Source organism: Dasypus novemcinctus, chromosome 11 (genome assembly GCF_030445035.2).
Source record: "Dasypus novemcinctus isolate mDasNov1 chromosome 11, mDasNov1.1.hap2, whole genome shotgun sequence".
Lineage (NCBI taxonomy): Eukaryota > Metazoa > Chordata > Mammalia > Cingulata > Dasypodidae > Dasypus > Dasypus novemcinctus.
The window spans coordinates 29,412,030-29,439,439 of record NC_080683.1 but is presented as its reverse complement, the minus strand read 5'-3'; the positions used below and the strand labels follow the sequence as shown (position 1 = coordinate 29,439,439).

The following is a 27,410-nucleotide window of genomic DNA, read 5'->3' as shown; positions in this document are numbered from 1 at the left end:
TTAGTGTTAGTTTTTTTCTGGGATGATTGGTAGAATTCACCCATGAAGGCATCTGGTCCTGGGTCTTTTTTAGTTGGGAGATTTTTGATGACTAATTTGATCTTGTTACTTATGATTAGTCTCTTGAATTCTTCTATTTCTTCTTTTATCAGTGTAGGTTGTTCATGTGCTCCTTGACTTTGTCCATTTCATCTAAATTATCCCTTTTCTTAGCATACAATTTTTCAAAGTATCCTCCTGTGAAACTCTTTATTTCTGTGGGATCAGTGATGATATCATCCTCTCTTATTTTTTATTTTATATATTTGTATCATCTCTCTTTTTTCTTTGTTAGTCTGGATAAGGGTTTGTCAATTTTTTTTAATATCCTGAAAAAACTAGCTTTTGGTTTTGTTAAATTTTTTCTAATGTTTTTTTTTAAATTATTCTCAATTTCATTTAGTTCTACTCTAATCTTTATTTCCTTCCTTCTGATTGCTTTGGGATTAGTTTGCTATTCTTTTTTCTTGTTTCTCTGGGTATTCAGTTAGATCTTTATTTTAGCTCTTTTTTCTTTTTAAATATAGGCACTTAGGGCTATAATTTTCCCACTTAGTGCTCCTTAGCTGAATCCTGTACATTTTGATATATTGTGTTCTAATTTTCATTCCCTTTGGGGTCCTTACTGAATTCTCTTGTCATTTCCTCCTTGACCCACTGATTGTCTAAGAATGTGTTGTTTAACTTGCATATATTTGTGCCTGTCTTGATTCTCTGTCCCTTATTGATTTCCAGCTTAATTCCATTGTGGTCAGAGAAATTGCTTTGTATAACTTCAATATTTCTAAATTCATTGAGACTTGTTCTGTCCTGGAGAGTGATCCTTGTGCACTTGAGAAAATGTATATCATGCTGTATTTGGGTGTAATATTCTATATATGTCTATTAGGTCTAGTTCTTTTAATGTGTTAGTCAGTATCTCTGTTTCTTTATTAACCCTCTGTCGAGATCTGTTTAATAGCGATAAGTGTATATTAAAGTCTCCCACAATGATTGTAGAGGCATCTATTTCTCCTCTTAGTTTTTTTTTTTTTTAAGACTTATTTCTCCCCCGCCCCCCCCCCCCGGTTGTTTGTTCTCTGTGTCTATTTGCTGTGTCTTGTTTCTTTGTCCGCTTCTGTTGTTGTCAGCGGCACGGGAATCTGTGTCTCTTTTTATTGCGTCAGCTCTCTGTGTGTGCGGCGCCATTCCTGGGCAGGCTGCACTTTGTTTCGCACTGGGCGGCTCTCCTTACGGGGTGCACTCCTTGCGCGTGGGGTTCCCCTATGGTGGGGACACCCGGCGTGGCACGGCACTCCTTGCGCTCATCAGCACTGCACATGGGCCAGCTCCACACGGGTCAAAGAGGCCCGGGGTTTGAACCGCGGACCTCCCATGTGGTAGACGGACGCCCTAACCACTGGGCCAAGTCCGTTTCCCTCCTCTTAGTTTTGTCAGTGTTTACCTCATGTATTATGGGACACCCTGGTTAGGTGCATAAATGTTTCTGATTGTTCATTCTTCTTGATAGATTACACCTTTTATAAAATTAGTGTCCTTTGTCTCTTTCAATAGTTTTGCATTTAAAGTTTATTTTTGTCAGGTATTAGTATAGCTACTTCTGCCCTTTTTGGTTATTGTTTGCATGTAAAATCATTTTCCAACCTTTCACTTGGACTGTACTTGTGTCCCTGGATCTATGGTGAGTTTCTTATAGACAGCATACAGATAGGTCATATTTCCTCATTCATTCTGACAATCTGTGTCTCTTGATTGGAGAGTTTAAACCATTAAAATTCAATGTTATTACCATTAAGGCAGTACTTTAGATAATTTTTCTTTAGGTTTATATATGTCATATTTTACTTCTCTCTTTATCATTTTAGCTATTCTTACTAATAATCTTCCTTTCTACACTCTCCTCCAACCCTCTCTCTCATGTTTTTTTCTTTCAACCTGCAGAACTCCCTTTACTATTTCTTGAAGGGCAGGACTCTTGTTGGCAAAGTCTTTCAATTTCTGTTTGTGAATAATTTGAACTCTCCCTCATTTTTGAATGCCACTATGCTGGATATGGAACTCTTGACTGATAGTTTTTTAATTAATTAATTAATTATTTAATCACTTTAACTATGTCATATCACTGCTTTTTTGCTTCTATGGTTTCATATGAGAAACTAGTACTTAATCTTATCAAACTTCCCTTAAATGTGAGGGATCTCTTTTTTTCTTGCTGCTTTCAGAATTCTGTTTGTCTTGAATGTTTGACAATTTGATATGTCTGTGTGTTAGGATAGACCTTCTCGGATTTATTCTGTTTGGAGTTTGCTGCACTTCCTGGACATGTACATTCATGTCCTCATAAGAGTTGGAAAATTTTCAGCCATTATTTCCTCAACACTCCTTCTGCCCTGTTTCCCTTCTCTTCTCCTGGAATGCATATAATGCATATCTAAGTGCATTTTGGGTTGTCACTCAATTCCCTAAGTACCTGCTGAATTTTTTTCTATTTTTAAAAATCTATCTGTTCTATCTATTTGATTTCAGATGTTCTATCTTCAGTGTCACTAATTCTTTCCTCTGCCTGTTCAAATCTGCTGGTATATGCTTTCAGCATATTTAAAATTTCTTGCATTGTGCCTTTCATCACCATCAGATCTGTTATCTTTTTATGTTTGTTTACGATTTCTTCTGTATGTTCCCTTTGTGTTGTCTTAATATCTTTTATCTCTTCCTTCATTTCATTAAGTTAATTCAGGATATTTGTTAGGACATCATTGATTGGTTTTCCCATGTTTTGTGTCTCCTCCTGCTCTTTAGTTTGTTCATTAAACTAGTCCATGTCTTCCTGTTTCTTAGTATGGCTTGTAATTTTTTGCTGGTGTCTTGGCATCTGTTTATCTTGATTTGCTTATTCATTTGGTTAGCTTCTCTTTCTCAGTCTAAAGTTTTCTTTTCATTTGATTTTGTGTTAAGTTTCCTCTTTGAAATTGGTTCCACTTATTCTACATGTTCTTGCAGTTTCTGGAGGAGGAATGTAGCCTGCTTTTCCCTATTCTGCCATCTTGGATCTCTGAGTTTCTTTTCCTTAAAAATTTTTATTACCCCCAATGGGTAATAAATTTTTTAAAATAAAAAAATTTTTATTGAAGTTTATCATTCCCACATAAACATACATGAACAATAAGTGTATATTAAAAGTAGTGAACTTATGAAACACACAAACATAGCATACAGGCCTCCCAAATATCACTTACCACCAACCCTTGAATTTTTGTTTGTTACAAACTATGTTACATAGTTTTTTTACATTTGTTACAAACTATGAAAGAGCATTGTGAAAATATTACTACTGGGAAGCGAACTTGGCCCGCTGGATAGGGCATCCTCCTACCACATGGGAGGTCCATGGTTCAAACCCCGGGCCTCCTTGACCCATGTGGAGCTGGCCCATGCACAGTGCTGATGTGTACAAGGAATGCCGTGCCACGCAGGGGTGTCCCCTGTGTAGGGGAGCCCCATGCGCAAGGAGTGCGCCCCATAAGGAGAGCTGCCCAGTGTGAAAGAAAGTGCAGCCTGCCCAAGAATGGCGCTGTACACACAGAGAGCTGACACAACAAGATGACACAACAAAAAGAAATGCAGATTCCCAGTGCCGCTGATAAGGATAGAAATAGTCACAGAAGAACACACAGTGAATGGAAACAGACAGCAGACAACTCGGGGCGGGGGGGCGGGGAGGGAAGAGGAGAGACATAAGAAATAAATAAATCTTTAAAAAAAATTACTACTAACCAAAGCCCATATCTTACATTTGGCTTATTTCCCCCCAACTCACTTGATTATTAATACCCTGTATCAGTATCATTTATTTGTTATAGTTCATGAGAGAATGTTTTCAGTTTTTATTCTGTTAATCACAGTAAATTTTCCACCACAGGGTTCACTGTGTTTTACAGCCCCATGCTTTATTCAATTCATTCAAAGTGCACTCAATGACTCTATTTTCATAACAGACTTGTACTGTTATCACCTCAATCCTGTCAATTTTAGAATGTTTTTATTACTCCAAAAGGAAAACCCCCATATCCTTTTATACCACCCTATTGTTGTCTGTTAGGATTGATATATCTTTTTGCCATTGCTACAAAAATATTACATTATTACTGTTAACTATTGTCCAAAATTTTACATTAGTTGAAAATTTCCCATGTATCACTACATTCTTAACACTTTGTAAAAGAACATTCTTATATTTATACTTTTAACCACAATCTTCATCCACCACCAAAATCACTGTTCTACAGTCCCTAGATTGTTCTTCACTTTCCTTTCAATTGAAATTTATATCCACAAAATACCCCTTTCAGCAACAATCACATTTATAAATCAGCATTGTTAGTTATTCTCACTATAATGTGTTACCATCAACTCTATTCATTTCCACATTTTTACAATAAACCTTATTGAATATCAACATATACATTAAACATCAGCTTCATTTTCAACCCATATTCTATCTCCTAGTAATCTGTACTCTAGAGTTTACCTCCATGAGTTTACTCATTGTGTTTAGTTTATATTAGTGAGAACATGCAATATTTATCCTTTTGTGTCTGGCTTATTTCACTCAATATAATGTCCTCAAGGTTCATCGATGTTATCATATGCATCCGATTTCATTTCTTCTTACAGCTGAATAGTTTTTGATTATATGGATATACCACATTTTGCTTATCCATTCATTAGTTGATGGACCCTTGGGCTGTTGCCATATTTTAGCAATTATGAATAATGCTCCTATGAACAGTGGTGTGCAAATGTCTTTTCCTGTCCTTGCTATTGGTTCTTCTGCATATATTCCTTGTAACAGGATTGCTGGATGATAAGGCAGTTCTATATTCAGCTTCTTGAGGTACTGCCAAACTGTCTTCCACAGAGGCTGCATCATTCTGCATTACCACCAACAGTGAAGGGATGTTCCTATTTCTCCACATCCTCTCACACATTTTTAGTTTTATGCATTTTTTGTTTTTTTTTTAAATCATGGCCACTCTATAGGGTGTTAAATGGTATCTCATTGAAGTTTAGATCTACATTTTCCTAATAGCTAGTGATTTTGAGCATTTTTTCATGTGATTTTTGGCCATTTGTATTTCCTCTTTGGAAAAATGTCTGTTCAAGTCTTTTGCCCATTTTTCAACTGGGTAGCTTATCTTTTGGTCATTGAGTTGTATGATCTTTTAATATAAGATAAATATCAAACCCTAATTGGATATATGGTTTCCAAATATTTTCTCCCATTTAGTAGGCTGCAGTTTTACTTTCTTGACAAATTCTTTTGAAGTGTTTAATTTTGAGGAGATCCCATTTATCTAGTTTTTCTTTCATTGCTCATGCTTTGGGTATAAGGTTGAAGCAGCTACCACCCACCACCAGATCTTGAAAATGTTTCTCTACATTATTTTCTGGGAGTTTTATGGTTGTTGCTTTTATATTTAGGTCTCTGATCTGTTTTGAGGTAATTTTTGTATAAGGTGTGATATAGGATCCTCTGTCTTTCTTTTGGATATGGCTATACAGTTGTCTCAGCACCATTTGTTGAATAGACTGTTTTGGCCCAGCTTGGTGGGCGTGGTAGCCTTGTCAAAATCACTTAGCTGTAAATATGAGGGTCTATTTCTTAGTTCTTGATTAAGTTCTTTTGGTCAATATGTCCCTCTCTTTATGCCACTACCATGCTGTATTTACCACTATAGCTAAATAATATGATTTAAAGTCAGGAAGTGAAAGTCATCCAACTTCATTCTTCTGTTTTAAAACACTTTTTGTATTTGTGTCCTTTACCCTTCCAATAAATTTGATAATTGGCTTTTCCAATTAGCCTTGGGATTTTTATTGGGATTGCATTGAATCTGTAAATAAGTTAAGGTACAATTGGTATCTTAACAGTATATAGTGGAAGGGGATTTGGCCCAATGGATAGGGTGTCTGCCTACCACATGGAAGATCCAAGGTTCAAATCCAGGGCCTCCTGACCCATGTGATGAGCTGCCTACATGCAGTGCTGATGTGTGCAAGGAGTACTGTGTCACACAGGGGTGTACCCCATGTAGGGGAGCCCCACATTCAAGGAGTGCTCTGTGTAAGGAGAGACACCGAGTGCGGAAAAAGTGCAGCCTGCCTAGCAATGGTGCCGCACACCTGGAGAGCTGACACAGCAAGATGATGCAACAAAAATGAGACACAGATTCTGGGTGCTGCTAACAAAGCAGAGACGGAACACATAGTGATTGGATACAGAGAGCAGACAACTCGGGAGGGTAGGGAAGAGGAGAGAAATAAAAAAACAAAAACAAACAAACCATAAAGCAGTATATAGTCTTCCAATCCATGAACATAGAATGTTCTTCCATTTATTTAGCTTCTTTGGTTTCTTTTAGCAATGTTTTATAGTTTTCTGAATATGGGTCCTCTATGTCCTTCAATCAGTTTATTCCTAAATATTTTATTCTTTTTGTTGCTATTATAAATGGAATTTATCTCTGCCTTTCCTCCTTAGAATGCTCATTAGTAGTTTATAGAAATGCTACTGATTTTTGCATTTTAATCTTGTATCCCACCACTTTGCTGAACTCATTAAAGCTTCTAATACCTTCGTTGTGGATTTTGGGATTTTGAAGTTATAGGTTATATCATCAGCTAAAAGTGAAAGCTTTACTTCTTCCTTTCTTAGTTAGATGACTTTTATTTCTTTTTCCTGCCTAATTGCTCTAGCTAGAACTTCAAGCACAATATTGAATAACAGTAGGTGCAGTGTGAATCCCTGTCTTGTTCCCAGTCTCAGCAGGGATTCTATAAATCTTACACTATTGAGTACAATGTTAGCTGTGGGTTTTTTATATATACAGTTTATCATATTGGGAAAGTTTCCTTCTATTCCTACCTTTCAGAGTGTTTTTATCAAGAAAGGGTGCTGTATCTTGTCACATGCCTTTTTTGCTTCAATTGAGATGACTTTTCTTCAGTTGATTTGATTTTTTTCTTTTTCTATTTATTAATACGGTGTATTACACTAACTGATTTTCTTGTGTTGAACCAACCTTGAATACCTGGGATAAAACCCACTTGATTGTGGTACATAATTTTTAAAAAAATGATATTATGGATTTTTTAAAAGATTTATTTATATGTATTTATTTCTCTCCCCCCTGCCTAGTTGTGTGTACTTGCTGTCTGCCCATCATCTTTTATTTTTAGGAGGTACCATCAGGAACCAAACCTGGGGCCCTCATTTGAGAGGGAGGTGTCTAATTGCTTGAGCCATCTCTCCTCCTTGTTTATGGTGTCTTTCTTTGTGTTTCCTTTCTGTGTCTCTTGGTTGTGTTATCACACTGTGTCAGCTTGCTGTGCCAGCCCATTGCATCAGCTCCCTGTCTCACTAGTCTTGCTTAGGAGGCACCTGGAATGAAACCTGGGACCTCTCATGTGGTAGGCAGAAACCCAGCTGCTTGAGCCACATCCACTTCCCACATAATTCTTTTAATGTGCTTTTGGATTCAGTTAGAAAGTATTTTGTTGAAGATTTTTGCATTTATATTCATTAGAGAAATTTGTCTATAATTTTCCTCTCTTAACATCTTTGTCTGGCTTTGGTACTAGGGTGATGTTGACTTCATAGAATGATTTTGATAGTGTTCCCTCCTGTTCAAATTTTTGGAAGAGTTTGAGCAAGATCATCTTTGAATAAATTCACCTGTAAAAGCATCTGGTCCTGGACTTTTTTGGGACACTTTTGATGACCATTTAAACTTGTTTACTTGTGATGAATTTTTTGAGTTTTTCAGTTTCTTCTAGGGTCAGTTTAGGTTGTTTGTGTATTTCTAGGACTTTGCCTATTTTGTCTGTGTTGTCTGGTTTGTTTGCATGCAGTTGTTCCTAATATCCTCTTATGATCTTCTGTTGGGTCAGTGGTATTGTTCCCCCTCTCATATCTGATTTTATGCATTTGCATCTTCTTTTTTTTTCTTTGTCAGTCTGGCTACAGGTTGTCAAATTTGCTGTTCTTTTCAGTGAACCAACCTTTGGTTTTGTTGGTTCTCTCTTTTGTTTTTTTGTTCTCAATTTCATTTATTTCTACTCTAATCCTTGTTTTTTCTTTCCTTCTTTTTGCTTTGGAATTAGTTTGCTGTTCCTTTTCTAGTACCTCCAGGTATGCTGATGGTTCCTTGATTTTAGCTCTTTCTTCTTTTTGAATGTAAGAATTGAGGGCTTAAATTTCCCTTGCAGCACTGCCTTTGATGTATCCCATGGTTTTGGTTTTTTTTTTAAGATTTATTTTATTTATTTATCTCCCGCCTTGTTGCTTTTGCTTGCTGTCTGCTCTCTGTGTCCGTTCACTGTGCACACCTCTGTCTCTGCTTGTCTCCCTTTGTTGTGTCATCTTGCTGCACCAGCTCTCCGTGGGCATGGGCCATCAGCTCTCCACAGGCATCGGCCAGCTTACCCTCACAAGGAGGCCCTGGGAAACAAACCCAGGGCCTCCCACATGGCAGATGGTAGCCCAAACAGTTGAGTCACATTGCTTCCCTAGCCCATGGATTTTGATATGTCATGTTCTTGCTTCCATTTGTCGCAAGATATTTACTGATTTCTCTTGCACTTTCTTTTTTGGCCCACTGATTATTTAATACTGTGTTGTTTAATCTCTATGTATTTGTGAATTTTCCCTTTGCCCACCTGTTATTAATTTCCAGCTTCATTCTAGTATAATCACAGAAAGTGCTTTGTATAATTTCAATCTTTTAAAATTTATTGAGACCCGACTTGTGGCCCAACATGTGGTCCATCCTGGAGACATATCCTTGAGGACTTGAGAAGAATATATACCTGCTTGAGTGTATAATGCTCTATAAATGTAAGCTAGGTCTTGTTCATTAATCGTAGTATTCACATTCTCTGTTTCCTTTTTTATCCTCTGTTATATGTTCTATCCAGTATTAAGGGTGGTGTACTGAGTCTTCAACTGTTATTGTAGAGATGTCTATTTCTCTCTTCAGTTTTGCTAGTGCGTTTCATGTGTTTTGGGGTACCCAAGTTAGTAGCATAAATATTTGTGATATTTTTTTCTTGGTCAGTTGCCCCTTTTGTTAACATATAATGACCTTCTTCATCTCTTATAACAGTTTTGCATTTAAAATCTATTTTGTCCAATATTAGTATTGCCACTCCAGACATTTTTGGTTACTATTTCCATGGACTATCTTTTTCCAACCTTCACTTTCAGTCTGATTATGTCCTAGTATCTAAGGTGAGTCTCTTGTAGACAGCATATAGATGACTTTTTTTTTTTTCACCCCTTATGCCAGTTTGTGTTTTTTGATTGGGGTGTTTAATCCATTAACACTTAGTATTATTACTATAAAGGCATTACTTACATTGTCCATTGTATCTGTTGGCTTCTTGTTGTCATATTTTACTGTTTTTGTGTGTTTTTACCACTTTACTTACACTTCCTAATAATCTTCATTTTTACACTCTTCTCTAAGTCTTTTCCCTTGTCTTTTCCTTTCAGGCCGCAGTACTCCCTTTAGTATCCCTTGTAAATCTGGTCTCTTGGTGATATTCTCTCTAAGTTTTTGTTTATCTGTGGAGACTTTGCATTCACCCTCATTTTAGAAGCATAGTTTTGCCTGGTAAAGAATTCTTGGCTGACAGTTTTTCTCTTTCAGTAACTTTAATATATCATACCACTGCCTTCTCACCTCCATCATTTCTGATAAGAAATTGGCACTTTGTCTCATTGAGCGTCCCTTTTATGTGATGAATTGCTTTTCTCTTGCTGCTTTCAGAATTCTTGCTTTCTACATTTGACATTCTCAATAGTAGGTGTCTCAGAGTAGTTCTTTTCAGATTTATTCTGTTATCCTTCTTGGATATTGATATTTATTCCTTTCATAAGGATTGGAAAAGTTTTAACCATTGTTTCCTCAAATATTCTTTCTCCCCTTTTCTGTTCTTTTCTCCTTCTGGGATACCAATAGTGCATATGTTTGTGTGTTTTGTACTGTAATCCAATTCCTTGAGACCCTGTTTGCTTTTTTCCCTATTCTTTCCTCTTTTTGTTATACTGTCTTTTCAAGTTCAGATGCTCTGCTTTCCAATTCACTTATTTGTTCTTTGACTGTTTCAACTCTGCTGTTATATAGCCTCTAATGTTTTTTTAAAATCTCATCCATTGTGTCTTTCATTCCCATAAGCTCTGTTACTTTCCTTTCAAGCTTTCAAATTCTTCTTTATGCTTACTCCATGTCTTCTTAATATCCCTTATCTCTTTACCCATAGTTTCTTACAACTGCTTTATTTGATTTAGCTTTGTGTGAACATCAGTGACTAGTTGTTTTAAATTCTATGTCCTGTCACAACTTTTAATTTTTTCCTTCTACTGCACCATATATTGCTGTTTCAGTTGGCTGCCATTAGCCATAGGTTTTACTGTGGCTGTTGACCTTGAAGGTGGAGGATGTGTGCTGCTACTGGCTGTGGGGGTGAATAACTTGTGTTTTTCCTTTTGGCCTCTTTGTGTCTCTGTCACCACCCCCTTCTGGACAATGCATGCCACCCTCTCTTGGTCTGCAGATCCCCACAGAAACTGCTTCAGACAGTTTCTATCCCTCCTCTGCTATTTTTGCAAGATTGATGGGCCCTGCCTATCTACTCTGACACCATCTGCCTGGAACTCCCTGAGGGCTGTATTTTTTTAAGTTGTGTTTATGTGTGTGTTTGGATCCATTATGTGCATATGATTTTGTAGGCAGTTAATTTTATGTAACGGTTCTGAATATTACTATCTTATACGAATGACTATATTTTTTAAGCTATTGATAATGATCATTGCATCACTTAGACACAGCTTAAGATACTGAGAAGTGGGAAGTGGACTTGGCCCAATGGATAGGGCGTTCACCTACCACATGAGAGGTCTGCAGTTCAAACCTTGGGCCTCTTCAACCCATGGGGAGCTGGCCCATGCACAGGGCTGGTGCACGAAAGGAGTGCCATGCCGCGCAGGGGTGTCCCACACGTAGGGGAGCCCCACACGCAGGGAGTACTCCCCGTAAGGAGAGCTGCCCAGCGTGAAAGAAAGTGAAGCCTGCCCAAGAATGGCGGGGCACACACAGAGAGCTGACACAATAAGATGGTGCAACAAAAAGAAAAAAAAACACAGATTCCCAGTGCCGCTGGTAAGGATAGAAGTGGTTACAGAATACACAGCAAATGGACACAGAGAGCAGACAACTGGGGCAGGGAGGGAAGGGGAGAGAAATAAATAAAAAATAAATCTTAAAAGATACTGAGAAGTGTCTTGACCACTATAGATAAATCTTGTTCATTTAAAAACGTTTTAAAATATTCCCTATTTTTAAAAAAATTTACAAATATCATTTAAATAAAGACTGTCTAATTTGAAGGCAAACATGATTCCCTAGGCAAAAAGATATTTTTGTGTATTGATCACTTATTGAAATGACCATAATAATTTCTGTTAAATATAATTTATGTTGTTCATTTAGACTGATTTTTTCTACGTAATCTTTTAATCATCATAACTGAAAACGTTCTAACTTTTCAGTTGCTATTTTAAGATAATTTAACTCTTCCTATTTTTTGTGCATGTTTATCTCTTCCTTTTTCACATGATAGTTCATGGCCTACTTCAAGCCTACAGGTTAAAATCAAGAAAGAAAAGCAATTTTAAAAGTAAAATTGTACATTCAATACCTGGTTCAAAGTAAATCTCTTTTTGCTTGGGAGTTTCACTGCAGTACGTCCCAATCAATTTATTATTATACACTATTTTTAGATTGGATTTAGAAAAGTTAATCCAAGTGTACTTTATTTTACTTTCCCTATAATAAATTACCTCATGTTATTTAGGATGCCATGTCATAAAGAAGAATTAACCAGAGTATTCTCAGAGGAACATTTACCATCTAAGACAGCTTGGTATGCTGTATCAACCCACTTCTTTTTAAAACATATTAATGCAGTTTATTAAACTTGAAATATTATATAGCAAAATGATTTGATCTGCAAGAGATATAATGTGGAAATCAGAGTCCTAGTATGTCTGAATTTCAGAGACCCAGAGTAGCCTCTCTGATTCTCAGTCCTCAGGATCAGGTCATTTAGAGGGTCTTAAAGGGATTCCCACATTTTGAGAGATACCCGAGGACTCTGATGTTTTACTGATTTTTCATTAGTGGGTCAATGGGTACCTTGCAGTGGTACCTATTTTTATTCATGTTTCTTTAGCAATTCCTGAACTCACCCTTTGTCTTGACTGGTGAAGCCTCTAATTTCCAATACTTTCAAGTTTTATGTGTTCTTAGTTTTAATTCTCTTTTCTTAGTCATAATCTAGCCCCATTGCCACCTACTGCTTTAAGTGAAATTGCAGTTTTCCACCAGTCTTCAAGTTGGCGTGTCTTCACAATCTGCTTTCCATTTTCTTAATAATATCTGGCTGAAGGACAGGAACACACACACACACTCTTCCATATTTTTAGGGCTCTTTCCCCTGGAGGTGGTTCCTTACCCAGATTAGGGACCTGTATGTGAAAAACAGAACCCCTAGCAACACTCTGAGTTGTACTTCCTTTAGAGAATTTCTGACTTACACAATTGATAGGGTTTTAATTAGTCCAACAGAACCTGAAATGAAACAGATGAAGCAATTTTGCTTTAGACGCAACTGAGAATAATTCACCATTTTTGTTAGATGTTTTCTGGAAAGTTTCAAAGTTGTTCATTAGAATCACTTGTGAGGAACATATCTAGTCTTTTTGTTAGGCAGAAATAGAAGTCTGAGAACTGCGTTTTGAATCATGAGACTGGATATGCGAGTAGGTTCTTAGTATAAGATAAGGGAAATGATCTGTTTTAAGTACTCTAAATTCTGAAAAATCTGACAATGCTTTTACAAACCAGGTGAAAGTGACTATGATATCTTACACTTAACCTTATCATGGAATTACAAATCTTCATCAAATGTCAAAAACATGTATCTGTCACAATATTGGGAAGCTCTTGAGGAACAGGTAATTTATTTTGTGTCCCTAATGCCAAACATAGGGAATGATAAATCATAAAGTCTAGTGGATTTTATATGAGAGTACTTCTCTTGTTCACAATGAGAGTTAAATAGGAACTAAATTATTCTGTGGAATTCCATTGTCTAGCATAGTGCTTAATAGTAATTATTTTTTCTTGCATGAATTATGAAACCAATGAAAAAATAAGATATCCTCCTCCTTAATTAACCTACTTGAAATGTTTCAGTTCTATATGAAAGATCTAGGCAATCTCCAATTTACAAACAATTCTCTTTCAAATGGCCCTTTTGGGCAACTGGCAGTATCTACCCCCACTTTAGTAGCCAAAGGATCACTTTTGGGAACAACTCCCCAGTAAGAGTATCTTAAAGGTTAGATCAATTAGTTAAGAAATGGAAAAAAAATATTTTTTCTTTAAATAGGAATACTCTCTTAATAACTTCTTTGCTCTGAAATACTTCTGTCTCTTGAGCCTTATCCCTGTTTTCTGACTTTTATAGCTCCCAGTTAGAGATTAATTTTGGGCTATCAATGTATACTCTTTCTAAAATACAAAAGGCTTTGGGAAATATCAGGGACTACTGGCACTCACAGTTTTTTGCTAGTTTGCCCAAGATTGAGTGGATTCTTTCTAATCTGAGGGAATGGGTAGTTGGATTCAGGGGAGGGAGGGGGTTAATTTTGGAGAATGGATTAGGTCTTAGGTCAGATACTCCTGTGGAAGGCAGAAGGTTATACATGAAGACATATGGATTTTAAGAAAAAGTCTTACAAACACAGAGTTCTAAAGATATTTGCCTTAGATTGGCAACTTAAAATATTAGCTTACTTTCAGAAGCCCAAGTGCTGAGATTTCATGATTTTCAACAGAATGTCCCATGTGGACCTCATGGACTCAGGGATGGATGAATATGGTAGTATTTTTGAAGTAAAATATATCTTAAAATTAAAAACATCCTTATCTCACTCAAAAAATTGCTTTCATACTTTTTATCATGGGTGCTAACCACTTGAATGGTCAATACTGGCCATCTTGTATTATACTAGAGTTCCATAGTATGTGCCTGGGTTCTTTGAAGATTTTGGATTTATGAGGGCAAGGGTCATTTCTTCCATTCTTAAGTATTACATTAAGAAATGTGGGTATTGGACTGTGGGTATTGGGAGAGAGTATTTTTGGCCTGGGGCCCACTTTCATGAAAATAGTAAAATTTCAGAACATTAACATTATTTGCAAATGAGATTACCAGAATAGGCACAGAGACTCATTGACAGGATTGAAGGAAAATGTCTCTCTTGCAGCTTTAGACTTGAGGTCCATTGTGAAGGCACATGGCTTATGGACTATTTTTTAAATAAATATGTGCTATGTGTTAAATTATATGACATTTGATATGTATGGTATAACATTTAGACTAAAATTAAGTCTATAGATTTTATTTTATAAGGGAAATACCAATGTCATTGAACCATTATTTTCTATGGTACTTCAGTTTGTTGAAAACTCTAAAAATGTATCTTGCCATAAATGTTGATATCTTGCATCTATGAAAAGTACCTCACTTGTTATATGTGTGCTCATAGAAATAAGTTATTGTAAGTTTTAAAATAATATAAACCCTTAATTTTTAAAGTGTAGACATTTAAAATATCCCATTATTTTTAACCCTGCTTTGGGTCTTTATTTTGTTTTTTTTTGTATTTAATGTACCCAAAGCCTCAAATAATGGAGTTAGCTTTGATCACTGATGAACCCTTACTGCATCAATGTGGTTGGTTGGTTCTGAGCAGATTTTTTTTCCTCTCTAGGGTGACCCTGGACTGCCTGGGAAACCTGGCTCCCCTGGACAACCTGGTCAAGATGGTAAGCCTGTGAGTACTGAAAGCTTAGTCATCTCCAGTAATGGGATTATAGAATCAGTGTTTTAGTGCATTTTTAAGTACCTCACATCAAGATTGTACATCTTTGCTACATTTTAACAATTGCTCAGTGTGTTCTATAATATCTTGAAGGTCTGTGCTCAGAAATCCTTTTATCTTTCCCCATCATATCTATGGAAGTCTTCAAGCTAAAAGACTTTTGAAAGGTGCTGTTATTTTCCTATAAATATTTGCCCTGGACTATACCCAATATCTGACTTTAAAACATCTTAAGCAGATATTTGCAGGTAAGTCACCCTGTTGGGATGACAGTACCTTCTGAGAACTCTATTTGTCCAGAAACATTTAACTCTTACCAATCATTACCTGACGAAGGGGATGGGGGTTTGTGTTGTGAGTCATAACCTTCAAGGAATTGAAGAACCACAGGCCTAAAGTTAAATCATCATTACCTCAAACCTCAGGGTAGAAGAGGAACTTGTTAAGAATCTGAGAGAGGTTTGCTGACAAACTTAACACTCAAAAAATCCTGGATAACTTTTGAAGAAATAGTGATGTGCCTGGCCTTTTACAATAGTACTGTGTGGGAAGGGATTAGACATACAGGTGAGCCTCTCTAGAGAGAGATTATCAAAGGGATCTTGAAAAGGTTACAAAATGACAGCCAACTGGAGCTGCAAAGAGCTGAGGAGCTGCTGGTGATTGGGGCAGTGCTACTCAGCTCGGCCGACCCCCTGGTATTCATTCTAAGTGTGCTGGCAATTCATTTGGGGATTTTGAGCAAGGAAGTGCTTGATCTGGTATACAATTTAGAAGGGTAACTATGAGTGCTTTATAGAGAGTGGAGTATATGAGGGAGGGCAAAAATGGAATGAAGGAGATCACATAGATTATTTCCAGATTCCAAAGGAAAGGTAAGAGTGGCTTGGATTAGTGGTGTGGTGGAAAAGGGTTGAAGTGGTCAGATTCTGAATTATTTTTAATGTAAAGATGACCATATTTGCTAACCAATTACAGGTGGGGTGTGAATGAAAAAGAGGAGTTAAGGGTGACTCCAAGGTTTATGGCTTGAGGAAATGGGAGAATTATGGTACCACTTATTGAACTGAGCAACACTGGGGGAGATGTAGGAGGAAATTGGGATGTTTTCTGGACATCTAGAATTTGGAGATAGGAAATTTAAGTTTGGGGGAACGTTTGAGAATGAAAATATACAGTTGGGACTCAGTAGCATATAGGTGTATCTAAAGCCGTGAGAGTGGATGAGAGCATTTAGGGAGTAAGTCCAGATAAATAGAGAAGAGAAGGGGAAACTGAACCGAGCCTGAGGATCTCTCATGGAACACTAAAGAGAGAAAAGGATCCAGACAAGGAAACTGGGAAAGAGTGATGAGTGAGGTAGGAAGAAAACCAGATGTCCCAGAAGGCAAGTGAAGAAAACATTTCAAGAAGGGGGTGATCAATTGCATCATTGTTGCTAAGAGATTGAGAAAAATGTGTGCGGTAACTAGACCTTTGGATTTGCTAAGTGGAGGTCACTGAAGAACTTGATAAGTAGGATTTCAGGGGAAGGTGGCTACAAAAGCTGGATTGAAGTGGGTTCCAGAGAGAGTGGGAGATAAGAAAATGGTAACTGAATATCAATACCTGAGGGATATAAAGGGGAGCAGAGAAATACAGCAGTAGCATGAGAGGGATATGGGATAAAAGGAGGTATTTTTTTAAAATGATGGGATATATTGCAGCATGTTTTTATGCTAATAAAAATGAGGCAGAGGGGTAAGAAAAATTTATGGTTTAGAAGATGGGGGATATTTGCAAGAAGAAAACCTTAGGGTAGATTGGGAAATATCGATTCCAATGAATAAGAGGATTGGATTGGATAGGAGTGTGGGCATTTGAACCTCTGAATGTGGGCCCCTAATACAGAAGCAACTATGGTGTATTTGGAGGGAAGAGGATGAGAACATTTATCATCAGACTGCTTCTATTTGAATAGAATTGAACAAATAGACCTCAAATCTAACATCTTCCCTTTTGCCTTTATCTTCAAATCCAATTTCATGCAAACATTTGCTTTGTAGTTTCTCTTATAACCTATTCATCTCTCACCTTAACCTTAAGTTGTCCTGTGAATTTTTTTGCATTCTCTCACTGCAACTCCTTAATCCCCTTGAAGATACTGCCTTGAGGTCCTGTGTGAGTTCTGCTTTAATCACAGTGGGTGAGATGATTTTTTATAAATGTGAGTCCTCCTCTGTCTGGATTCTTCCCTGGGGGCAGTCCTTCTGTTGCAGGCAGCTGCAGGGCTGCATCACCTCCAAAGCAGATACACTTCAGGGACTGAAATGCCCTCTCCTGCGATCTCATGAAGGCACAGAGTTCTCCTGACAGCTCTGCTAATTTATTCAGACCTTTGTTTTTTGAGTGATGGAAACTCCTGAGCAATGTTTGGAATCAAGTGCTGAGCAGGCCTTCCATTGACTATCAGCCCTTAGTTTGTTTTTTTAATTGTTTAGGGTCTTGCATTGAATGAAGTATTTAGGATTAGTAATCCTGAATAAGAATTACGAATATTACTTAATGACTCTCATTTAATAGTAATTATAGTAGACTTAGTGTCTCATCTCATTCAGTACCTATTAATAAATGTGTTTTTATGTATGTGTATTTGATTTTACATATAGAGATATAGATATGTAGATCTGTCAAAGAAAGAACAAACCAACTTTGGTAGGCTGAATAATTGCCCCCAAACCTATGAATGTTATTTTACATGGCAAAGGGGACGTTGCAGATTGATTAAGTTAAAGATTTTGAGATGGGGAGATTATCCTCGATTATCTGGGTCAGTTTAGCACAAGGGTTTTTATAAGGGAGAGGTAGGAAGGTCAGAATCAGAGGAGGAGATGTCAAAATGGAAGCAGAGGTCAGAGTACCAGGCCATGGGCCAAGGAATGCTGGCAGGGGAGTGGATATGGCGCAAGTGGTTGAGTACCTGCTTTCCACATGGAAGATCCTGGGTTCAGTTGCTGGCATCCTCTAAAAAACAAAACAAAACCAACAACAAGCAAAATAAATGACAAAAGCAACTCAGGGGAGCCAATGTGGCTCAGTCGTTGAGTGCCAGCTTCCTACATACAAGATTCTGGGTTTATTCCCTGGCCCCCTGTACCTTAAAAAAAAAAAAAAAAAAAAGAATGCAGGCAATCTCTAGAATCTGGAAAAGGCAAAGAATGTATTCTTTCTTCTAGAGAGAGCTTCTGGAAGGAACACAGCCACGATACCACTTTGATTTTAATCTCCCAAGACCCATTTCAGACTTCTGACCTTCAGAACTGAGAATAAGAAGTAAATTTGCATTGTTTTAAGCCACTAAATTTGTGGTAATCTTTTACAACAGCAATAGGAAAGTAATACACCAGCCCAAATCCTATTACTCAAAGGTGTGACTTTTCTTAAATGGTCCCCATTTCCCCCCATTTCTTTCCCTCTGCGGTTGATGTGAGGTTGGGTGGCCAGGCAGGAAGAGAAAGTGAGCCTGGGAGCCAGCACAGCTGAGGGTCATTAGTGTGTGTCCAGGGCCAGCACACTGCGGGGTGGGAAGGTGTGGGCGGAGCCTCTGGCTGGCTATTGAAGCCATCTGGACCAAGGAAACTTGGATGGAACAATTCGAAGGGAATTCTGCTTTGTTTGGATTTGGTTCTGTGCAGTCCCCTCAATAAGCAGTTTGATTCTCTTTCACATTATAACTAGGCCAACTTAAATAGGATATTATTCCACTCTGGAGAAATACTAATTTTCATAAGGAAAATGCCTTCAACCAAAATTAAAGAACTGTTTCAAATCCTTCAATTTCTTTCTCATTTCTCTATCACTTAAATAATTTGTCAGCACAGTGTCTGTGCATATTACTATTTTTTTGTTTTTCTAGTATGCTACAAAAATTTAGAAAATGCAACAAATCTGAAAGTTTTTCAGTGAACACTTTTATACCCACTTGTTAGATTCTATCAATGTATTATTGTATTTTCATTTTCACCTAATCCAATCATTCCTCCATCTACTCATCAATAATTTTTGATGCATTTCAGAATAATTTTCCTTCCCCCTAAATCAGGGGTTCTTAACCAGGGCTCCATGCTTGAATTGAAATTCAAAAAAACATTCTTGGGGAGACATGTTGGTGCAGGTGCGATGTATTTATTAAATAATACACAGGATAGTGTGAAGTTAGTAAGGGATCCATGATTTTCACTTGCCTGGCAAATGGGTCTGTGGAACAAAAAAGTTTAAGAACCCCTGCCCTAAATATTTCAGCATACATACAGAATTCTTTATTTTTTATATTGTTTTTGCTTTTAATGTTAAATACATGTACATGTAATATACAACTCTTAGGGGAAAAGTAACTGAGTTTTGAGAAGTGAATTTATCTGTGTAACCTAAATGTAGACAAGATACAGCACATTACCATCAGCCAAGAAAGTTCCCACATTCCTCTTCCCAGACAATCACTGCCACTATATCCCCATTCCTTCTGCAAGAGGCAAGCACTTCTGATTTTTTTTCTGTCATAAATTAGTTTGGCCTACTCTAGAATGTCGTATAAATTGAATCAGAAATTATATATTCTTTCATGTCTGGCTTCCATCGCTTCTACCATTGTTTTTTGAGATTGTTATCAAATCCTTCCACTTCTTTCTCATTTCTCTATCAATTTATTTCTACCAGCACAGTGTCTGAGCATATTACTATTATACTATTTTAATATTATTAAAAGTAGAAATATATATTTATATTCCTTATAGAAATATAAATATCATGTTAAATAATTCAGAGTAGTACTGCTATTTAAGGTATTATACTGATATGGCCTTGATTTTTTAATTTTAAGTCCATGTGCAGAAATACACAGTAGGATTTATGATTTTGTAAATAGTTGTTATTTTTACAGTACTCATTCCTGTCTGTCTTCTTGATTGAATCATCATTAATTACTCTTCATGAATCAAATTACTAAAACAAAAGCCTCAGCTGGTTGTTGGGAAAATCTGGGGCTGTTTTGCCTCTGCATGGCCAAGTTGTTTTGCTTTTATGGGCCTCAGTTTCTTCATCTGAAAATGAGAAGATGATGCCCGATAAGGCCCAAGTTCTCTCATATTGCTGATTTTCTAAGATTCCATGAAGACCGCCTTATCTGTGAAACAATAAAAGTAGTACTAGACCAAGCTGTAGAATTCTGGGGATGATTTTCCATATTTATGGCCTTAAAAAGTAAGTCAGAATAACTGACAGCACACAGTTACCAATAGACAAGAGACTGGATTGATGGAGTCACACTCAGCCACCCAGTATCTCCTCCACCCTCACTGCTTCCATGTGCCACCCAGTGTCCAGAGACACCAGAAAAAGGTCAGCTTCTGAGAGTTCAAACTTCTAAAGAAGTGGTATTCAGGAGAGATGGGGAACTTCAGTTATTACATTACTTTATCAAAGCACAAAATATCAAGCATGGTGGGGAAGATTAGTAGATGATGAAATTGGATAGGTCGGGGAGGGAAGGGAGGGAAGATGGAGAAGAGAGCTTCATCTCCTTGTGATGACTTTGGCTTTCAGTTGGCGTTAGCTTGGGTTTCACTGGAGGGTTTTGAGTAGAGGTGTGACAGAATATAATTTTCTTTTAAAAGAAATTAGTCTGGTTTCTGGGTTGAGAATAGATGTTAGGGTGATAAGAGCAATAGCAGGCGCAGCAGTCAGGAGGCTCTTGCAACAATCCAGGAGAGATTTGACTGTGGCTGAGATCAAATTGGTAGTAGTGGGGAGCGGATATGGCTCAAATGGTTGAGTGCTTGCTTGCCACAAGGGAGGCCCCAGGTTCAATTCCTGGCCCCTGGTGCTTCAAAAAAAGAGATAGTAGTTGTGAAGTGAAAAGAACTAATCACATCTAGGGGATATTTTGTGTTTAGAGGTTAGAGATGATAGAATTTGCTGATGTATTGAATCTATGTTTGAGAGAAAGAGAGAAGTCAAGGGGGGCTCTAATGAGATGTGGAAGAATGGGAAAAAGAAGATTGGGGGGAAGGAAATCAGGAGTTCGATTTATTAAATTGATATGTTAGTCATTCAAGTAGAAATTATGCATGGCCGGTTAGATATAGAGGTCTGAAACTCAAGGTGAGTTCTCATTTTGCTAAGTTTCCTTTCTTGTCATTTGCTCTTTTTTTCTATAGAGATTATGGTACATTTCATATTGATCAATAAGAGCATTAATTCTTTGATATATATTATTAATATTTCTCCTGATTATTTATTAGTTATAATTTAGTTTTAAATTTTAGAAATGTATGATTTCCCAGTCAAATATTATCTTGCTACTTCTTCCAATTTTTTAAATTAAAAAAACATTTTTAGCATTAGATACTCTTCTATGTGCTCATTTACTTTATTATGATTTTTAAAGAACTTTAAAATTTTTTTGTCTTGTTTTAAAGATATATAGATCACAAAAAATATTACATTAAAAAATATGTGAGGTTCCCATATACCCCATACCCAACCCCACTAAAGAACTTTTAACTCTCGATTTCAATTCAAATTTCTGGTGTTTGGAGGGACATGAAGTTCCAAAAAGATTTGGAGAGATTAGAGAATGGACTATTCTAGCATAATGAAATAAACTAGGGAAAATTGAGGGCTCTTACTTGTCTGCAAGGTATTTATTCTTGGGGAAAAAGGGGTCAATATATGTAACAAGGCTGCCTATAAAACTGATACAATGTTTGGAATTATTAGTAAATATGTAATGTCTATATTGAGAATGACAGTCCTGCTTCTGCAGTATTGATTCAGTTTAGAATACTACATTTTAGAGACATGTAGGAACTGTAATTCATTCCAAAGAGAGTAATCAGTAGAGTGTGAGAACTCAGAATGCAGCCTATGAGGGAGGATTTATTGAAATTTGGGAGTGTAATCCAAACAAGAGATGTTATGGTTGTGCATGTAAGAATAATGGACTAGAAGAGGGGGAAAGAAAAGAAAAGTAGAACTTAGGTTAGCAGATTAAGCTTGACAGATGGTGACTAATTAGTAGTAAGACAAATAAAACCCATGAGGCAAGTATTCTATGCTTTCCTCCTTTCAGACCATAAATTGAATATGGTGCCAGTTGTAGACTCAACAGTTTAATAGCTATGGGGAATTTGCGGTCAATTGCCATGAAGATTAAAGAACTGAAAAATGAGATATATTAGGATAAAGGCCAAAGAAATGGCTATTATTTAGCTTGGAGAAGAGAATTCCAAAGGCAGCTTAATTACTGAGTATATGAAACTTCCTTCTAGAGAAAGCAGTTTCTGTTTGAAGTCTTACTACAGATGTTGTGGATCTTGTGTAGGACTTTGATCTTTATTCAAACCATTGAAGTGTTTGAAGCGGAGGGTCACAAAATCAGATTTGAGCTTTGAAAGGACCACTTGCTACACTGTGGAGGATAGATTAGAGGGGCAAGGGAAAGCACAGAGACCAGGTGGAAGGCCTGGACTCTTTAGCAAAAACTTTATTCTCTCCATTTCTCTCACTGCCTTCATACAAACACACACACACACACACACACACACACACACACACACACACACCACACACACACACCACATAGATTCTCACTGATAAACTAAAATATGGGCCATTTGCCTCAAATGAACTGTCCTAGCCCTGGGCAGCTTATCTTCTTTTTCTGTAAAAAAAAGTTTGTTAAAAGTTCTCTCTTCCACAGAGCTTTCCTAGACAAAGCTTAGTTGACTAGATAATTCGTACCCACCCCCACTCCTCTTATATGGATCTATTATGTTGATCTTCCATGTTTATCTCATGTGTCTCTTAAATAGATCACTAAAAAGTATTTTATATATTTGTACAATAATGTATGCACACAGAATATCAGATGGTGGTAAGTGCTATGGGAAAAAAATAGAGCAGGAAAGCAAGAGAGGGGATGAGGTTAGCTATTTATCGATCATCTCCCTTTTAATACCAAAAGCAGAATTACTAGGGATATAGGTTGGGACATAAGAATTACTAAAAATGGTCTCAATTACCTTAGAAAGTATACATTCTCCTTCTTTCAAAGTAAGCTTAGTAGGTCCCCTTACTTGATCAATGGAGGCTACCTATCTAAATTTAATTAACTTCTGTGAATCTAAGAACTTAGCTGTATCTACAGAGATTTTTTGGGAAAGGTATGCAATGTGTGTCATCCATGCGGTTGATTGGTGGCAAATTATTTTAGGAAACTGGATGATGCTTTATGTTTATCACTTATCCACCTTTCCTTAAGGGAGGGTGGGGAATCAGATTTAGATTAATTTCATTTATAATAAATGTAGTTCACTGTAAATTGAAATAAAAATTCCATTTTTCACAGCAGCGCATATCTTCTCATTTTCAAATATAAATGGTTTATATTAGCCTGTAAAAGTATTTCTTTTATTTTTTGCTACTTTATATCTTACAACCAGTTATTCTGTACTTTCCTCCAGATTTCCTTCTCCCAGCTGCATAAATTATAAACCTGGGCATCGTCCCACAGATCCAATTTCTTCTCCCATTATAACCCATGGTCAGTTTAGACTGACTATGCCTTACATGGACTTGCATTCCATTTACCATTCCCTCTTCCTGGCAGGAACCTCCCACCTGTCTCCACGTTTTCCCTTGCCCCTCTAATCTATTTTCCACAGATCTATTCAAAGCTCAAATATGATCTGTGACTCTCTGGTTTAAACACTTCAATGGCTTGCTAAAGACAAAGTCCTTCGCAAGATCTAGAATCCCTGCATACCTCTCTGGGCTACTCCTCAGTCTTGTTTTGCCTCATGCTTTGCCTTGCTCACTCTCTTCTTTTGTCCCCATGGATTGGCTCACCCTGTCCTGCTACATGGCGTGTTGAAGGGCTTCCTCTGCCTGCCTTGTGCCTTCCTCAGTATTCCGGTGAGCTTGTCTCCTGGGGAAGCTTTCCCTGACTTCCTAGTCTTCACCGCCCATGGCATTATAGTTTTGCTTAGATCTTAGTGCAGGTGTAATTTTCATTTAATGTGATCTATTGATCAAGTAATCTACATAGTCAGTTAAAGCAAGTAAGGTTCTTGACTTACTTGCAGGTTTCTGTATTTATGTATGATGCAGAGATTTATGAATTTACTTGGAATTTAGTTGTAGAGAGCTTTAAAGTCTACCAACTCCAGACAGCTCCACAGTGAACACTGAAAGTGTTGTACATACATGATTTTGGTTACCTAGTTACTCTGACTGTGTACATAAGAGTATCTGTTGGAATTAAACTTTGAGGAAAATTATGTAATAGAATAAATTTTAAATAACTACCATTCTTATATTTTTAAAAGAAAGGTGAAATCCACAATGATTTCTCTGAATTTTATTCTCATTTTTAAGGTTATAGTATATAAAGGAAACCAATTTCCCTATCCTTCATATATCTTTGAAAAAATAGATATATTTACATTGGCATAATATTTTTATGGCATTATTAGACTTGGGTGCAGAAGAGATTGTGACCTTTTCACATCTGAGGTTTTTATTTCCTTAATTTCTATTTCCAGTGCTATATATCTTTCCTGGAGCATTGATACTATGATTCATGGAGGAAAATTAAATTGATTCTGTATTCTTTTCTTCAACCCTACAATTTGGCAGCAAGAATTTCTTTTTCCTTAAAATGACTCATTTATAAAGAGACTTTCTCTGAACATGGAAAAGACTTAAATACCATCAGAAATCTTGCGAAGGGGAGTGGAGTGGATATTTGGACTTGCCAGTAATTGCAAAATGAAAACTCATGTTGAACAGTATTGATGAGTCAAAGGTCATGAAAAAGTTGCAGTCCTACAATGTGATGCAGAAACTTGTGTACTCAGAAAAATATAAACTCAGTAAAGCTATGTGAAAAGAGTATCACTTTTCCTGTCTTAGGGCATTTTTCTTGTTTAGTGTGCCCTGATATGAGTCAACCGATGTTTTATTTCTTGCTTCTCTTGGAAATTGTTCTGTATTGTAATATTCCTCTGTTAACTTTTATTTTCCTGATTTTTAGTCCAATTTTTTTTTCTGAATTTCATCCAATCTCTGCTGGTGATTTGCCCCAGGATCCCCCTGCTTGGATGTGGTTTTGGCTTTTCTTTATTTTGTTACTAAGCATATTTCCTCTAAATTCTAAAATAATCTTTGAATTTTTTTCTGCAGCTAAGTTTTCAAGAATGCATCTCATTGTAAGTTTAAAAGTATATATCTGGTTCTCATATGTGGGAAGCAATTATTATTCCTGTATGGTATTTCCTTCCAACACAAAACAAAGAGGGCCATTATAAAATACCACTGAGGCCATGTTCACATATTTAGCATTAGATCTGCATGAATTTTGAAAAAGAATTAAATAATGATGATGAATGGACCTGCCATTCCCAATGTACTAATGGTGGCCTTACAGTCTTCATAGTAACATTTTGCAGAAGTGTTCTAGTAAGTAGTTTTATGCAATCAGTTATCACTGAGTTTGAAGACAAGAAAGAAGCTTTTGTTTATTGATTGCAACATCTGCCAAGCATGACCTGTGACTCCATTGGCTCCTTCTCAGAAGTGAAATGTTGTTATCCAGGTTTTATGATAAGAAATTGAGGCTTTGCTAGGCAAAGTGACTTAGCCAAAATCCCATAGAAAGTGAAGGGAGGAGCAAACATGCAGGCCAAGTCTTTTCCAAGTACAAAATTCATTGTCTTTCCACTTTCCTGTGTTACCTCCCAGGATTTGGGGATTTGATGACTCTGTCTGAGGTCAAGTTATGAGTCAGAGGCGAGCTTGAGGACATCTTTATAATTCTTTAAAATGCAGTGTGCCCATTATAACAAATGTACCACTTTCGTTTACTTTTTCAAAAAGCAGAGATGGCATAGTAGCTTTTGATCTACAAAAGATTGATTTTTCTAAAAAAAATAGCAATCAAGCAGATATAATATTTGACTTTTGAAAAAAACGTGAAAGCAAAATCATTCGTTAAGTATGAACTTAGATGACTTACCATTTTGATCAATAGCCAATTTTCATGATAACTTTTGAAGAATTTTATGAACATTCTTTTCCTCAGGGCACTCAGAATAATAAACAATTTAAAAATAGTCTCGCAAAATGGGTTTCTTTGAATCTGATTAACCATCCTAGAATAATCAGATCTGATCCATTTTACTTTCTGTGAGAGGGTAATTAATTCCACTGGCTCTGCAACCTTGCTAGTTATGTAAGTTTGGTCAAGTTACTTATCTGTGATTCAGTCTCTTCATCCAAAAATGGGGACAACGGTAAAATCTACTTTAGTTGTGAAGATTAAGTAAATTGATATATACGAACTGCTTAGTCTGGAATGTGATCAGTACCATAAAAAATGATCACTGTGTTTGTTTTCAAATTACAGCAACCTGCTGTAAATCATGTCAGACTATTGAAAAAATATGTACAGGATTTTGAATGGTCTGAAGGATATGCTAGCTGGTGGAATTTATAAGTAATCTAATTCTGTTTGGGCTTGTGCAAGCAGTGACAGAGCTGAGATTCAGTTCCAGGTCTCTGTGCTTTCAAAGTTGTTGAGGGAAAGAGATTCAATGATGCCCAGAGTGGTAGAGATTGGACTGGGCAAGCTCTGTGTAGATTTTCTTTTTTCTTTTGCCTAATCTTGAGAACATGAACATGGTTCCTTTGGGGAAAGAGATTTTGTACAGTGCAGTTGGATGGCTTGATGGTGAATTCTTCTAATGTCCAGTCAACAAAAAAATGTGCCAAACATTGTGCTCAGTGCTGGAAACCAGAAATGATTTAAACTTGGTCCCTAATCTCAAGAGGGCATATAATCTAGTGATGCAGAGACAGGGCCAGGCTGGAGAGCATATGGTGGGTTTGAAAATTGCAGGTGGTTTTGCATGGAGAATGGGAGGGTTGGTTATGAGACTTACTTCTTGCCACTAGTGAAGAAAAATGTTTAACAGTTGGGAAAAGGCTTCAGAGAAGACAGCAATTTAGGTTTGAGAATTCATGGGAAAGACATAATGATGTACTCGGTGAAGAACTGAATGGATGATGGTTAATTATAGAAATTGTTCCACCTGAAATCTGGGAAACCTTGAGCATTTTAGAAAATAAGAAACACAGGTACATATATTTCTTCAGACTCATCTTTCTGAGGTAATCATCATGGAATAACTGGGAAAGAATTTTAGAAGGAATATTTGAAAATTTGAGTGAAACATAGGAAATCATGATGTCCCTAGAATTACGATTAGAAAATGGACTGACCAGTGGGTGGGTGAATATGGACACCCAAGAGCAGCCACAT

At 36.9% G+C, this 27,410-nt stretch overlaps 1 protein-coding gene across 1 annotated transcript in view; it reads left to right on the top strand.

Moving 5' to 3' along the window:
- The window catches only part of COL21A1 (collagen type XXI alpha 1 chain), a 210,619-nt gene that overhangs the window by 97,481 nt on the left and 85,728 nt on the right, over positions 1–27,410 (top strand). Inside the window, exon 10 of the mRNA XM_058306903.2 lies at positions 14,942–15,004. Within this exon, the coding sequence (XP_058162886.1) occupies positions 14,942–15,004 (63 nt within the window). The remainder of the gene's footprint in view (positions 1–14,941; positions 15,005–27,410) is intronic.